The sequence below is a fragment of the Phaethon aethereus genome, assembly GCF_964289735.1.
Source record: "Phaethon aethereus genome assembly, chromosome: 4".
Lineage (NCBI taxonomy): Eukaryota > Metazoa > Chordata > Aves > Phaethontiformes > Phaethontidae > Phaethon > Phaethon aethereus.
In genome coordinates this window covers 70,536,538-70,552,322 of record NC_138578.1, presented here as the reverse complement: position 1 = coordinate 70,552,322, position 15,785 = coordinate 70,536,538, and the positions used below count along the sequence as shown (strand labels likewise).

At 42.9% G+C, this 15,785-nt stretch overlaps 1 protein-coding gene across 1 annotated transcript; it reads left to right on the top strand.

Annotated features, from left to right (window-relative positions):
• Nucleotides 1–12,757: 12,757 nt before the first annotated feature.
• On the top strand, nucleotides 12,758–14,215 carry DRD5 (dopamine receptor D5; the record flags this gene model as incomplete). The annotated part of the gene is made up of 1 exon (XM_081999136.1): nucleotides 12,758–14,215. The coding sequence occupies one exon, from the start codon at nucleotides 12,758–12,760 to the stop codon at nucleotides 14,213–14,215; it is 1,458 nt and encodes a 485-aa protein (XP_081855262.1).
• Nucleotides 14,216–15,785: the final 1,570 nt, after the last annotated feature.

The following is a 15,785-nucleotide window of genomic DNA, read 5'->3' as shown; positions in this document are numbered from 1 at the left end:
GCTTGTGAAAGGGGTTAAAAAAAAAAAAAAAAAAAAGACTTAGGAGGGAAAATCCTGGGAACAGCTAAACTGAGTGATGCTCCTGAATCACAGAGATACTATGAAAACTCCAGCTCTTAGTGCCTAGCTATGTTTATACAGTAAAACCTGAAAACATTTGCTATTTAGTTGGGATGTGGGAATTATTTTAAACTTCCTGAATAATGATAAAAAAATCAATATAAAATTATTATTTTCTTAACTATATAGCAAGAAATCCAAATAAATAACGTGTGGTTAGGTATCATGCTATATATAATTTCTTCTGATAAAATATATTTCTATTAATGCATCCCCCTTGTCTTGTGTTTACTATATGACATAACTGAGAAATAAAGTTAGTCCTTTCACTTGATTCTTTATTCACACATCCCTGAAATGTTTTAAGAGAGAAAACTAGTCTTACAGCTTATGTTTAGGTATATATGTTCTGTTGCCAGAATGATACGTATTCCCTGTACAGTTTTTTTTATGAGCTGCTAATTTCTTTGTAGTTCAGTCTGCCACTTGGAAGGCAATCATATGTCTTCATACAGGGATGCCGTAAAGCATCGGTGGTGGCTCTAGAAATCTGGAGGCCCCTTGGCTGAGGGTTTTATGGGGTTTACAAGCTGTTAGAACATAAGCTCAAATTGCTAGGATATTTAGTTGCCTGGATTCTCACAGAAAGCAGTGAAAAGTTGGGTGCCAGAATATTCTTAGGATCTGCACCTCTAAGATCGAAAGACTGGAGCGATGACCAGAACACTAAAAGGGAGCGACAGATCAATTACTAGATAGCCCTTGCTAACTCATTAATGATCTAGCCCTAAGTCTGGTGGCTCAAAGGCTGCAAAGCTTCAGCCTCTAGTTCCTAAAAAGTCAGTTATACAGTTGTGTCTGCCGTCTGCCTGAAAGCAGTCACATTTCTGTGTGTGAGAGGTCTGCTGCTGGGACGGATTTCGGCTGTCTTGTCTGCTCTCACACATCAGAACAAAAATTTTGGCTTTGTACCACTAGATGGCAAACACAGACCGTTCGATAAATTGCCCGAGTCCTTCTAGGAGTTGCTTCACCTCATAATTAATCTTCAGTTCTATTTCGTGGCCCACACAGCCATAACCTGCCTGGGAATTTTTGCTACCTTCTTTACGTGTTGCAAAACCCAGATCAAGTAAAGCAACTTTCAGATGAAGTCTCAGGTCACGTCTGAAACAGATGAACCATCAGCGAGGCTAAGCATGAGAACTCTGTTCCTGCAAAGCAATTTCGGTTGTTGGATTTTGAGTGGTTTTTAAAAGCATTACCATCTGATCACATTGCTGTCATCTCTGCCTTTCTCTGGGGCTGCTTGTCATGCTCTTTTAGCACACCTCTCTTAGTGCTTGCGTTCATTCTAGGCAGTAACATCTTTCCCCTTGAACATGGTAGCTTGATCTCACCTACTTCCATGCAAATACCAGCTCTAACCACTTCACTTGTTTGTCTCTCAGACTGGTTCCATTTTAAGTAGAGTGAATAGGGACATCCAGATAATCAAATAAAGCTTTAATCTTCCTTCCAAATCAACTCTTGCACCAACTCTCCAGCTAATTCTGGTATCAGAAAAAATTAATTTCACTAAGTAAGCCCGTGAATTCCAGCTCATCTTTTAAGTGCTAATAAAGATGGCTAGAGGAAGCCGGTTTCTTCTTCCTCTGCTTCTGTGGGATGGGTCTCATGTCATTCTTCAGGTAGAACTGGTGCTCCTTAGCTGATTCCCAGCATTTGTGTTCAGCAAAAGCAGAGCTAGCTAATCCCTAGGGCCAAGAAAGGGCCGTATGCTCTATTACAAACACATAGCACACATTCTGAAGTTTCAGAAATAAATAACATCCTTACTTAGTTGTATTTAATCTACAATTACTTAGCCCTTTCTGCTTCTTAGCATTGCTATTGAACTAATTTCATTTGTCCACAATATTAAATTGATTTTGAGTGCTGAAATTGAAGTTTATTGAGAAAAGTGAATTAAGGCAGCACTCTGGCAGTGAGCAAATGCTTTAAACATGCTGATGGGCAGATTCTATTCCAGGCTGGACTGATGAAACCCATGGACTTAAATGGTTCTGTTTTGGCATGAGAGACGTGATTTTGGCCTGAGAAGCTTAAGAGGTTTTCACGGCAGGACTTGTCTCAGAAAATACTGGTTCATCCAGGTGCAGAATATTTTATGGAAGCAGGTCTTAGTTTAACTACTCTTGCAGCAATGTTGAGTCATGAAGTTCTAAACATTTTAGAAGCGTAGATTTTTAAGAAACAGATTTTTGGACCAGGACAATAATCAGATTGCTTAACGTAGTGTGACCGCTGAGGAATGCTAAACCTGGGCTTTCTCAAACAACTGCTTTCAGACTTCTCTTTTTTGTTTTTTTCTAGCATATATTGACAGTACTAATTTATCACAGGTTTTAAAATACAAGAAATAGCACAAATTTACCCTATTTCTGCCTACCTATCTGCTCAAGCATGTGGCAGGAGGCAGGAGAGCTGGCTTACACAGGAGAGAGGTCTAACAGCTGCTCACTGTGATGTTCCTGAGCTGCCTCTGGGGAAGATTTTGTGTCCTCCGAGATCTCTAAGGAATGTCTTTGAGACCAATTTTATATTACTTTAAAAGAGATTTTTTTTAAAGGGAATTTCTTTAGTCAATACCTAAATACACTTGATATGTAGAGGATTCTGAATTTTTGCTGCATAATCTTAATCAGAAAGCTTTTCTCTGATGTTCACCATATCCTTCTGTTAGACTCTTCCACTCCCTCTCCTCCCTAGATAATTTTATTTATTCAATAATATATGCTTGGGTAGCATTTAAACTCATATATATACAGGAATAAAGGCTGCTAAGGTGCAAAAAGATTCCTACAATCCTCGAGCATTTGCCTGAAAAGTCAAACTTGCGTGACCATAGATTTTTCCAAGTGTTTCTTTAGTGTCAGTGACACTAACTCCAAGACGGAAGAAGGTGGAGGAGTCATGGTTGAGTCTTTCTGAAAGAACTTAATTCCTTTTGCTAATATTTCTCAGTACGTTGAATGTCCTTTTTTAGTCACTTGACCATGTTGATAATTTTGGAAACATTCCTGTGTGGCATAGCCCACTTGCGGTCCATAGACTTTGAGTGGACAACATCAGCACAGAGAAGTAGCTAGCTCCAGAGAACAGCAGAGAGGGAAAGTATCAAAGTAATTTTATTACATGCTTGTTTCCACTGACTAGGGAATGTAAGGTCCTTATGAGGACACTTAGTTCATTTCAAAATAAAAAGCTGACTGTCTCTTCCATTGAGCAGCATGTGATAAATACTTCAAAATATAATCAGCTCTTTCGTAAGTAGGGGCACATACTATGTCCTGCTTGTGTAATTTTGCCTTTTTCTGCAAAGGCTCTGAACAAAGGAGGATGTGGTTGAAAAGAAAATTAAAGATATACTAGTTTTGTTAAGTTGTAGGCTTTGTTGTTTGCTGGAGTTGTTTCTAGCTGAAAATGAAGTGCAAATTTCAATCATCATCATAATGTGACCAGGGTAATTTACTTGTGAACTTGATGACAATGTTTTGTGTAGCCAATATGAGTTTTAATTTAATTTAGAAATGCTTAGGAATCAAATTTGCAGGAATAAAGAGAAAAAGGCTTTTTAAAAGGGTAGTTCTTCAGAGCTTTCTCTAAAGTGAGGTTTCTGGACACTACTAGACTGTGGTTTTGCAAACAAAGCTTTCATTTTAACACTTAGCACCACTTGTATCTGAATAGGCCCTGTTGAAGTTGTAGTAAGGCAGGTTGGAAAGCAGCCCAGCAAAACCAGTGAATGCTACTTGAATGTTCTTTATTCTCTATGTGACCTTAAAACACAGGTTGAATGGAGATCTGAGTATCTGCATGTGGTGATGTACAAATACCCTTAAATGATTCATTTCTGGATCCTGAAAAATGAGTCTGTGGACACCATTGACCATATCTTATATGATATCTTATGAAAAACAAACATGCACTCATTAAGTTTCACCTAAAATCCATGGAATTAAAAAGATCCCCAAACTTCAAGATTTCAATACAAACACTCATTTTTTAATTTTCCTACCTTGCTCTTTCTCATTAGAGATGATGTACATACAGCTGGCTCGTTGGATCACTAATTCCCCAGGAACTCTTGTCCCCAAGGATTTGGCCTCATTCTGTGCATGCGTGAATAAAATGAGATCTGGATTTAAACAGAATTGAAGCAGCAGCAATTTTTAATGGGAACCTTAAAAAACAGGGTTGGCTCTAGTAGCTTTAAAGGATGAATTTGATCTTGAAGTTGATGATAGTGGGAAATCTCACTTTAATGTCAATAGACAGGTCAGAGTAATTTTTTTAAATTATTATTAGGAGAAGTGTTATGTTCCATAATATTCATTTGGCTGAGATTTAAAGGAAAATTTGCAGTTCTCTGTGGCCTGTCTCCTGCCTTCCTCTGCTACTATTCTTCAGCTAAAAGAGAACTGAGTTTCATCCCTATAAATATGTCCTTTGGTAAAATCTTTCCCAGCACATCTTCTGGTTCTTGACAGAAGCAAATGGACCACAATTCAGAACATGTTATCAAATAAAGATGGATGCAATTCGTGGAAATTTGTGAAAGAACAGGGATTCCAGGAAAACCAGTTGCTGTCTCTCTCCTTCACTTGCAACAAACACAATTTATTCTGTTTACACAATATTTTCTGTCAAAACTTGCACAAGCAGCGGATGCCTCATGTTTATTTTCCAATAAATCTTTGCTTGACTATCACTGCAACATACATGGAATTAAAAGCCAGTTTGTGAAAAGCACGCATAGATCCATTAATTCCCGGGGACCACATCAGCATTTTAATCAAAGCAAAGTGAGGAATGGCTCCTGTTCACACAGCCAGGATTATCAAGGATACCGTAACTTCTTTATTATAATTTATTCTGCAATCAAATATTTGCCAGGCTTAACTGAAGATCAGAATGCTTTTAAAAATGCACAGAAACAATTTGTAACACATCTAGGGCTAAATCTACATTTGGTGTTTGGTTCAGACTTGAGTCCATTATCTTCTGAATTTAGTAATTTCACCTCTAACAGGCAATGACCTTTGTAGGAAGGCACCAACCGACAGCTATGAGGTAGTAAGCAGTAGATTTGTAACGTCTTAATGGTAACTGGTTACATGAACCCCATTCCTCATCCCTCCCGTTGCTCCTCTCCCAGGTATGAGGAGCACTCCTGCAGTGCTCCTCAGGTGGGATTTTCCACCGCTGCCTGCTTGAATCAAATAGCCTCATTACCAAGGAATACTTTAATAAGATGTAACACCAGCCAAACATACTTTTGAAAGCATTCTTGAGTCCTTTTCCAAGCATCAGCGTGTCTTTCTTCTCTCCAAACCTTAAATATTATTTTCTTTGCTCCCCATTTTGGAAAACCTTTCCAGAGCAATAAAAGTCAAGAACCCAAACTTCACTATACCAAGAAGAGATGTCTGTGCCCGCAGCTGACATCAGCTCTGCACGTAAGTGTGGCCCCGACACTGAACTTGTGAGATGTGGCCATCAGGTACAGGTAAGACCTGACAGGGGCAAGCCAGTCTGCACACTGCTAAGTGTGGACCTGACACTGGGATGACATAAATTAGTGGGGCATAATTAATAGATTAAATGACCCAAGGAAGGAAAATACCTCATATTCTGTCAAAGCAGGAATGAATGTTAAACTTCTGTGCAACTATAATTCTCATGATTATCTGTTATTTTTGGATAGAGTTACAGCTAAAATAAAATACCCTGTCCCTCTTCAGACCACAAATATTGGTCAATAGTACTAAAAGGAATTGCATTAGCTAGTTATTTTTAACTATTTATAACTACAAAGGCCACGGCAGCAACAATAAGTAGTTGCAAATTATTCTAAAATTAAAATTCAGATTCAGAGCTGGGTATCATTATTGCAGGTAATTAGTGCAATCAGTACAGCCTATGTGCAACAAACAATTCACAAATATCAGATAATTTGATCTGCCGTATTTTCTTTGATGAAAGCAGCTAGACAATATTTCAATTGATAGTTTCTGTCCTTGGCTTTGTTTTCTGCTCTGACATTCAGGAACCCGCTGCTCCCTACGACAACTCTTTTTGTCTCAGATCAATAATTTCATGTTTCGTGAAGACTGGCCTGTGTACAGTTACCCCTGCTGAATCCCCAAGGCAAAAATAGTCCTTTAATATATCTTGAAAGTTAGTATATACATGAGTCTTCTGATTGACCAACATGGCCAAAATAACACAGAAAATCTCACTGGGTAGAGTTATTTGTTTACCAAGACAAGGATCACTGGGACAAACTGTTGGCCCTCAGTAAGTATCACGGCCACTGCTTAGGTCTCACCGTGACTTTTAACAGAAACCTTCCCTGAGAGGGGTGCAGAGCCGTGCCGCTCCCCAGATGAACCCCAGACTGACCGATTTGCCAGGAATGATCAGATCCTGGGCCTGCCCCATACGATGCTGTCAAGGTCCTATCCCGTTCCTTCTCAAAGGTGATGTTTGTTCCAAGGCTGCACACTGCACCAACCCACTGTGGCTATGACTTTTTGCTGAATTTGAGGTATTTGCCTTGATTTATTGGAGCATATGCTTTTTGATCAGTATGTTCCCTCCTTCGATTTGCTGTGTGTCAGCCAGAAGAATGGGAGTCATAAAGGCATTACAGGGGATGCTTGATGCCCTCTGCACTTGAAAGAGTGCATATTTCTTCTTTGACTCTCCTTATGTGTGTTGGAGAAGGAGAAACCAAGAGGATGACAAATCTAGACACACTGTAGGATGAAATGCTGCTGCTCAGCACGCAGAAGGCTACTCACGATTCAGAATAAATAGCTATTGCTGTCTCACAGATGGACAGAAGCCGACACTTTAGTTTTTCTTTGTCAACCCCAGTACAACTCTTGTGTCAGCAGACTGATGTCTTCATCAGCTGTTCCTCTGTGTTCTGTAATAGCACTACTAGTCCTAAGGATTACTGCAATAGGTATTTAATAAAGAACCTTCTAATCCCTATTGCATTTAATAAAGAACCTTCTAATCCCTATTGCTGATATTCTGCCACAGAGATGAATGAGACCTGTTGATTTTAAAGGAGCATTTTAAGTCTTAAGGCAAAAAAGAAAGGGCAGAACTAAGTAAAGGCAGTAATTTACTGCTATTTATCTCAAAGTGACAAAGCTGCTCATTCTTACCACTTGTGTTTAAAAACTGAAGCTGGAATTCTTTCCCCAGATAAATCCTGAACTACAAAATCTAGCCCTGGTCCTATACAACTCTTAAAAATGCAGATCAAAACACCTATCAGCTCTAACCATTGACACACTTGTAAAATTAGCTTGCGTTTGCAACTGGCTGTCCTACGAGGATACAGCTGTCCCACAGTACCAGCGAAGCAGCCGCGGTTTGGGGGTCCCTCTTCCCAGCCCTGTTGCCTTCCATCCCACAGCTGCCTTTTGGGAGGAGGGAAGCCGAATGATGAGTTACTGTCCGACCCTCTGAGACATCATCCGTGTTCCTCCAGAGGCTGAGACCCAGCTACTGACTTCTGTCTTCTGAGTTCCCTTTTTCTATCAGACTTGAAAGTCTTCACAATAGCATCTGTTTTCATCATGGAAATGACTGTTTGTTTGATTCCACGAAGGATTTGGTCTTCCTACTCATTTTGTGGAAGACAAGCTCACACTAAGTTTATGGACAGGGTAAGATCCTAAGATAAATGATGTTGATTGCAAATGTTCCAATAAAAATTATTAACTAAAAAAAGCCTGTAATTTACACATGCAATATAAAATTGGTCCTGTTAATATACAGTGGGTTAGAGAAACAGTGAAAAGAAATTTGTTTTCAAATTAGTCCATAGGGCTAATTGTTACCTATTTAAGCCAGAGACAAAATTACAGCAGCTTCTTTGAGAATTAAGACCACCTGATTTTTATTTGCAGTTTGGTAGTACAGTTGACAATAGACAAAATAAAAATCTTGAAATGCTCAGTATTAGAAAATTAAAATTGCTTTTTTCGTCTTGACAATTTTCTCAGGACAGATATTCACCTGGGATGTAGCCATGCATGCTCAGAGAATATGAAGAATGTGCCCAAACTGTAGCATTGTATAAATCAGGTTTTTAAAATTTTTTTAAAATCTTGCTTCAAATGCCACTGATCTTCAGTAGTTTTTCATCATGTGAGCTCTTGCTATATTAAAAATCATACCAACTTTTAGGATCTAATTATGAATATCCAAAATTACAAGGTAATATTTTATAAGACAAAAGCCACAAAATTAACTAAGACAGTCCACCAGGAAATCATATTTACAAAAATTCTATTCCCTTTGCTTTTGGTCTTGGCTAGCATTCATCTTTCATCTTTTACCAGTGGTTTAAATGAAGTCTGGCTCAGTATGAATAGCAAAAAAAAAAAAAAAGAAAGAAAAATTGGTGGAAATCTCTTCTGGTAGCATCAATTACTTCATGATTTCAGCCAGGGAGTGATCAATGGCTGATGTAGGAACGATATCGCACTCATTACAGAGGAAAAAGCAATGGAGGTACCGGGAGAACTGTTCATTCTGTCACACACGGTTAATTAATACTATCCATCACAGTCGCAAGTCAACAAAAACTTAAATAGGTTTTAAGGCCACTGGGGATAACTATAACCATCTAAAATGACTTTTCCCACAACACAAACTACAGAATGCCGTTTGGTACCGTCTGCATCAAGATCGAGCCGAGGATGAGCGGAGGCACAGTCTCTAGGAAATCCATTCAGCCTTGGCTTTCAGACCGCAAATGACGGCAAATCTATTACAACCCAAAATCAATTGCATCGGCCATTAATCATCCCCACTGTTAAAAATGTGCACCTTACCTCTACCCTGATTTCTCATAGATTCAGTTTCTAGCCACTGCAGTTTTTATAACCTTACCTGAAAGATTAAAACTCCTCTGTTACCAGAAAACTTTTCCCCCTGTAGACATCGCCAGCTGTTTCTAACCTCTGCTCAGCTAAGGAAGTTTCCCAGCCATAATTCCTGTAATGCTTTTCTGATCATTTTCCACTTGCTCATATTTATTTTTATTTGAAACACGAACAGCAGAACCTGACTTAGTCTGCAAAGATTTTTCAGTGCCGACTAAATCAGTGTTACCACTTCAACTCCCTTCCTTCCTCAATATTTTCGCATGGCTGTATACGCACCCTTTGTCCATCCCTGTGCGGTAAAGCATTTCAGCTTCAGTGAGTAAAACTGACGGACCTTAAGCATATGTTCAACTGTGCTCCTAAATATAGCTCTGCTTGAGCATACTTCTACAATTAAGAACATGTCCAGCTACTTCGCTAAATTTACCAAATGTCCAGTGACTTCCAGCCTCCTCCACCTCTACTGCTACCTCTTCTTGCCTGTTTTAGAGCCTAACTGTAGCGGGATGGTTTTGATGGGATGCTTTTATAGCCTAAACCTCAGTGGTACATCTGTGTCTATATATTTTAACTTCCTTTTGTCATTAATTATTTTTATCTCTTTACATCGAGTATCTCTTAGATGAGAGAATGTGTGAATTTCTGCGTGTTGTCTATCTTTAAATAAGTACCCAGCAGAACAGCGGGTCTGTGTATTTTGAAATGGAAACAGAATATGTGGCAATGAAGGGAAAAAGCTAGTAAATCATACATTTCTAAAATCAGGAACCGCAAAGATTTTTTTAAACTCAGAACCATTGCAATAGCAGTTAAATCCCATTACTTCCAATCTGCCAGCTGTGGGAGAGAAGTGCAATTTTAACAGGTGAATAAAAAAAGAAAAACGAGACAAAGCTCTGAAGGAAAAGCACAAAAGCTGTTACAAAGATGATTTCAGGATTAAAAAACCCCCACCCCAAATCTCTCAGCAAGTGACAGCTGTGGTTTTAATGGACTATTCTTAAAATGAGATTTATATGCAAACTGCCTACAGAAAGCAAAAAAAAAGGATGCTAATTACCTATAAATGTGAAAGGTTTTTATCTCAGGCTCAAAAAATGTTGGTGGCAATGGATGGAATATTATAATACACCAAAAACATCCCCCATTACACGATTGCTGCTTTGACTGGTGCCACTATGAGTGATCTGGTACAAGCGCTACAGCAAAGCAGTTGTCCCATTGCCCACTCCTGCTCCACCTCTTCCCAACTGGAGTCTATTAGCGTGGGGCTCTATCACAAACCAGTGAAAATATCCCTGGCCTTCTAATGCATTCCTTTGACTTGAAAGAAAATTTTGAGCATGCATGAACTGTTGGATCAGCATTGAAGACTGTATCACCAGTGCACCTATAGGTACAGGTGTGTCTTCAGCTGATGAAAGTTCCCCAAGCTCATTGATAGGTGTTTTTCCATAGGGGTCTCTGATGAGCAACTTCAGTTCATGCCAGCTGAAATTCAAGAACATTTACTAAAGATTAAACAGGTGGGAGAGGATATTATATCCTCTAAATTTTGAGTTACGCAGGAGCCAGACAGCCAAATGCAACACTTGGCCAATAAATGAAATACTTTGGAAACTCCACTATACTTTGGGTCTGCCTGTTGCAGACAGTACTATAGAAAGCATAGTAAAATTTTGTTCTTTAGGTGCCTGACAAGTGAGCTCTGACAATTTTTGTTTCAATGGGTTAAGGCGTCTTTCCTGGCTGCTTGCACCTCCTCTCTGCCCGACGCCGCCACACACAGCAGAGCTGGCAGGAGATAACGTATGCCCGCACCTCCGCTGCTCCCAGCTGCAGCCCGACGTCTTCCCTTCCAACACTGGTGCCGATGTGCACCAAGCCACCGATAGCTGTGCTATTATTGGGCTACTGTTCTTATTAAGCAGACAGTTACCTATTTTTATTTAAATAGCTAATGCATACTGACTGCATGCGTGTAAATACATACACACATCTAGATACGATATTATACGTGTAACTTGTGCTGATGGATTTGCATGTGTATGCACACACCTCTACACTGGTGAAGCAATGAATATAAGCTAAACAAGCAAATCAGATCATTGCTTTTTTACATAAAATATCCACATTTCTGGACCGGCAGCTTCAAAAGGCATGTGCAGAAGTACTCGTGCAATTCGATCCTTCGTTTATACAAATTGTGGGAGGCATTGCTTAGGAAAGCAGAGTTTGTGCAAGCAACACATTGCCTCAGCATCACAGCTTTAGTCGTGCTGTTTAGAATTCAGTGGTGACAAAAGCTAAATTCTCCCTCCAATATTAAATATAACTCTGCTTAACTGTGGAAAAGCAGTGCCAATTTCTTGTGCGAGAGCTAAAGCGAAGCTCCAGTGATTTTCTTGTGACAGTTTTAGAAAATTGCCTAAAAGATTGCAGAGTTTATTTATTTTTTGTTACTCTGTATTTAGTAACTCTAACACTTAATCTTCCTTCCTGTCGCTGCAGATCCAGCAAGGTATAGTGAGTCTTGTCCTTCCCCATCTGCCTGGAGAAGCAGCTGGGAGGTCCCTGGAGAGTGGCTTTCACAGGCCTTTTAGTGCCAAAACGGGCTGTTGAGTCAAGAACTGATTTGACCTCTTGTCAACGGTTTAAAAAAAAATAATTAAGTTTTAGAGAAACTAAATCCATAATATTTTGAATAAAAATCACTAGAGCATGTTCTGTGAAACACAGGCATGCCGTTAGTGCACGGCAAGCACAACAGCCGCGGCCGTGCCCGTCCCCGACAGCCCCGCTGCCCCGGGGATGCTTGGGGGGCATTTCCCCGTCCCCCGCGGAGCGACCGCGCTCTTCCCTCCGCCGCACAAAGCCGGTGACGGCTGCAAAAAAAATCGCCGGGATGACTCGGTTTCGGGAGGGAGGAAAGGAACAGGAGGGAGAGGGAAAGGATGCGGAAGGGAGCGGTCACCCCCGCCGCACCGCCCTGTCCCGTCCCGCCCCGTCCCGCGCCAGCTCCGCTGCCCGCCGGCCCGGACGGGGAGTCCCTGGCGGCGGAGCATGCTCAGAGGGCGGCGGGGGCGGGCGGGCCGGCCGGCCCGGGCAGCGGGCAGCGGGCAGCGGGCGGCGGGGAACCGGCAGCGGGCGGCGGAGACGTCGCTCCGCCGCGCTGAGAGCCCCAGCAGGCGCGGGGTGGCGGAGCCGGCAGCGCGGGCGGGAGGCAGCTGGAGCCGCGGGGGCGTGGAGCGGGTACCCCGCGCGGGGCGCGCGCTGAGCCGTGGAGCGCGGAGCCCGAGGAGGAGAGGAGTGCGCTGAGCGGCGGAGCGGGGACCCCGAGCAAGGGGGAAGCGTTGAGCCGCGGAGCCGGGATCGCAAGCGGGGGAACGCAAGGCGGACACCCCAACTGGGAGCCGCGGGCAGAGATCTCCGCGCAGGGGGACGCGCTGAGCCGCGGGGCGGGGACCCCAAAGGGGGGGCCGTGGGGCGCGGGGCAGGCACCCCGAGGAGGGGGCGCACAGAGCGGCGGGGCGCGGAGCCCGCCCCTCGATACGCGCTGTGCCGCGGAGCGGGGCCGCCGCAGCGGCGGGGCGGGGGGCACTCGGCAGGGGTGGCGGCGGGGCGGGGGGGCAGCGGCCCCATGGGGCCGGGCCGCGGGGCGGCGGTGGCTGCTCGGCGCCTCCCGGCCGCCGCCCCGCCGCCGGCGGGAGCTGCCAGCCATGCTGCGGGGCGGCCGGAGCCCGGGGCCGCCGCCGGCGGGGCCCCCCGGCGGGGCGCGGGGGCCGGCGGGCGCCCCCGGGGCGGCGCAGGTGGCGGCGGGCAGCCTGCTGGCTCTGCTCATCCTCTGGACGCTCTTCGGGAACGTGCTGGTGTGCGCGGCCATCGTCCGCTACCGGCATCTGAGGAGCAAGGTCACCAACATCTTCATCGTGTCCCTGGCTGTCTCGGATCTGCTGGTGGCTCTGCTGGTCATGCCCTGGAAGGCGGTGGCTGAGGTGGCCGGGTACTGGCCCTTTGGGGATTTCTGCAATGTCTGGGTGGCCTTTGATATCATGTGCTCCACGGCTTCCATCCTGAACCTATGCGTGATTAGTGTGGACAGGTACTGGGCTATTTCCAGCCCTTTCCGCTATGAGAGGAAGATGACCCAACGGTTGGCTCTGGTGATGATCAGTGTGGCATGGGCTTTGTCTGTGCTCATCTCCTTCATCCCTGTGCAGCTCAACTGGCACAAAGGTGGGAATGTTGTTGGTGCTGGTGATATTGGAGGTGGATTTGGCACTGGCTGGGCAGCAGCAGGTGCTGTCACCACGTGGGCGGAAGATATGAGCACCACGTGGGTGGCATTAGCAGCAGTGAGACCCTCTGATGGGACCTCTGGCAGCAATGACACCTTCACTGGACCGTCAGAGAGCTGTGACTCCAGCCTCAACAGGACTTACGCTATTTCCTCCTCCTTGATCAGTTTTTATATCCCAGTGGCTATCATGATAGTTACCTACACTCGAATCTACCGCATTGCCCAGGTGCAGATTCGTCGTATCTCTTCCCTGGAGAGGGCAGCCGAGCATGCGCAGAGCTGCCGGAGCAGCCACGTTGACTGCCACCATCACACAAGCCTCAAGTCCTCCATTAGGAAAGAGACCAAGGTGTTGAAGACTCTCTCCATCATCATGGGTGTCTTCGTCTGCTGCTGGTTGCCCTTCTTCATCTTGAACTGCATGGTTCCCTTCTGCGAGAGCCCACCCAGTGACCCCCATGCTGGCCTTCCCTGCGTCAGTGAGACCACCTTTAATATCTTTGTCTGGTTTGGTTGGGCCAACTCCTCTCTCAACCCCATCATCTATGCCTTCAATGCTGACTTTAGAAAGGTCTTCTCCAACCTCCTGGGATGCGGTCAGTTTTGCTCTAGTACTCCAGTGGAGACCGTTAATATAAGCAACGAGCTTATTTCTTACAACCAGGACACCCTTTTCCATAAGGAGATAGTGACTGCTTATGTTAACATGATCCCAAATGTGGTTGACTGTGAGGAAAATCGCGAGGACCCTTTTGATAGGATGTCCCAGATCTCCCCTGACCATGAGATTGCCACTGACTCTGTCTGTGAGCTGGACTGCGAGGGGGAGATTTCACTAGGCAAAATAACACCTTTCACTCCAAATGGTTTACATTAAATTGCATCCTGTCCTGGTCAGTTCTTCTTGGATTATACAACAAAATATTAGCACTGAATGGAAAAACCTGCTTGATTTTCCGCTACAGTTTGGTCAGTCACTTCATGCTAAACTCACTTCTATGTGTAGCACTTTGCAGGATGTAAACACCGTTATACAGGGAGCTGGCAGCACAAACTCAGTTCAGCGCTTCCCCGGGCTGAGAGGACCAGGCAGTTGCGTTGATTAGCTGTGGTGAGGTATTGTGGTGTAATTACGGTCAGTTCATGTTTACAACATATTTGCAACTGAAAGGTGCCACTGTCAGTGCTAAGTATTACTACTGAAATCAGGGACAGATGTGGCTGGAATAGACATTAAATAGAAAAAAATTCTAGGCTGTTCATTTGTTCAGATCTTATGTTTCTTTTTCTCTCTTTTTTTTGTTTTGTTGGGTTTTCTTTTTTCCTTTTTTTCTTTTTTTAATAGAAATAGTAAGGGGGTGATTTGGGTGATTATTTAAATGCGTGTTTCTGCCAAAACGAGTTTATGTGAAATCCATGTTCTCCTAGGCGGCATTGTTACCTATGATATCCTTGCCGTGTTCCCAGATGAATAAATAAAAGTTACATTGATCAAGGGGTTATTATCTTTCATTTATCACCCTGAAAGTTTTACAACAAATATTCAAACTTTAACATTTCTGTTTGAATGGTTAGAATGACTAACAGCTAAACTCTATTATTTTAAAAGCAAAATAGTCTGTATATAAACTACAATTTTGGAGTAAAAGCAAGGCTCATAGGAATGACTGACTTAAATGAACTCTCTTATATGGCAGTACTTACAGCTAGATTATGCCTATTTTTCTTTAGTATTATAACTAGTGCTATCCCTCTCTGCAGCTAAGAATATCGAGTATACATACCTACAAGCTATTAAAGCTTTCCCCTTAATCCTGTACTTGAACTTACTTTTTAAAGAGACTATTAATGAAAAGAGTTTGGTGATAGAATTAGGAGCTGGATGTATCTAAAAACAATAATTATGTTTGAAAATTATGTTAATCAGCATTTCTAAGAATGGACATTAGAGAACTTATTGAAACCAAGAGAAGAAAAAAATGCTGTTGATGTATTTTTTCAGTTATTTACTTATTAACCGGAGCTTAAATATACTGTAAGTGCTTTGACTCTACAAAACATTTTACAGCAACCTTTAAAAATTTTAAAATAGTATTTTAAGCTCTGTTCCTGTTGAAACATTATCACGTGGAAACCTTTGTAAGCTTTCAGTTCAGAAATTAAAAGCAATCTTATTTCCAAGACAAACGAGTAGTAGTAAAAGCAATACCAATATTGAGTTCAAGTTTTGGCTCACAAAATGAACAAGATTTGAATTCATTTACTCTTTAAAAGTGCCCATGCCATGAGCTGAGCAGTTTTAAATCAAATTGTAGATGTGGATTCAGTAGCATGCCCTCCTAACGATCTTGACCTGGGACCTTCCCCCATCCTGCCTAGCTGGGATTGGGATCACTGGGATCACTGGAGGCCCCTATGTGATCTATGGGGGAAAAGTAGGATCTGCA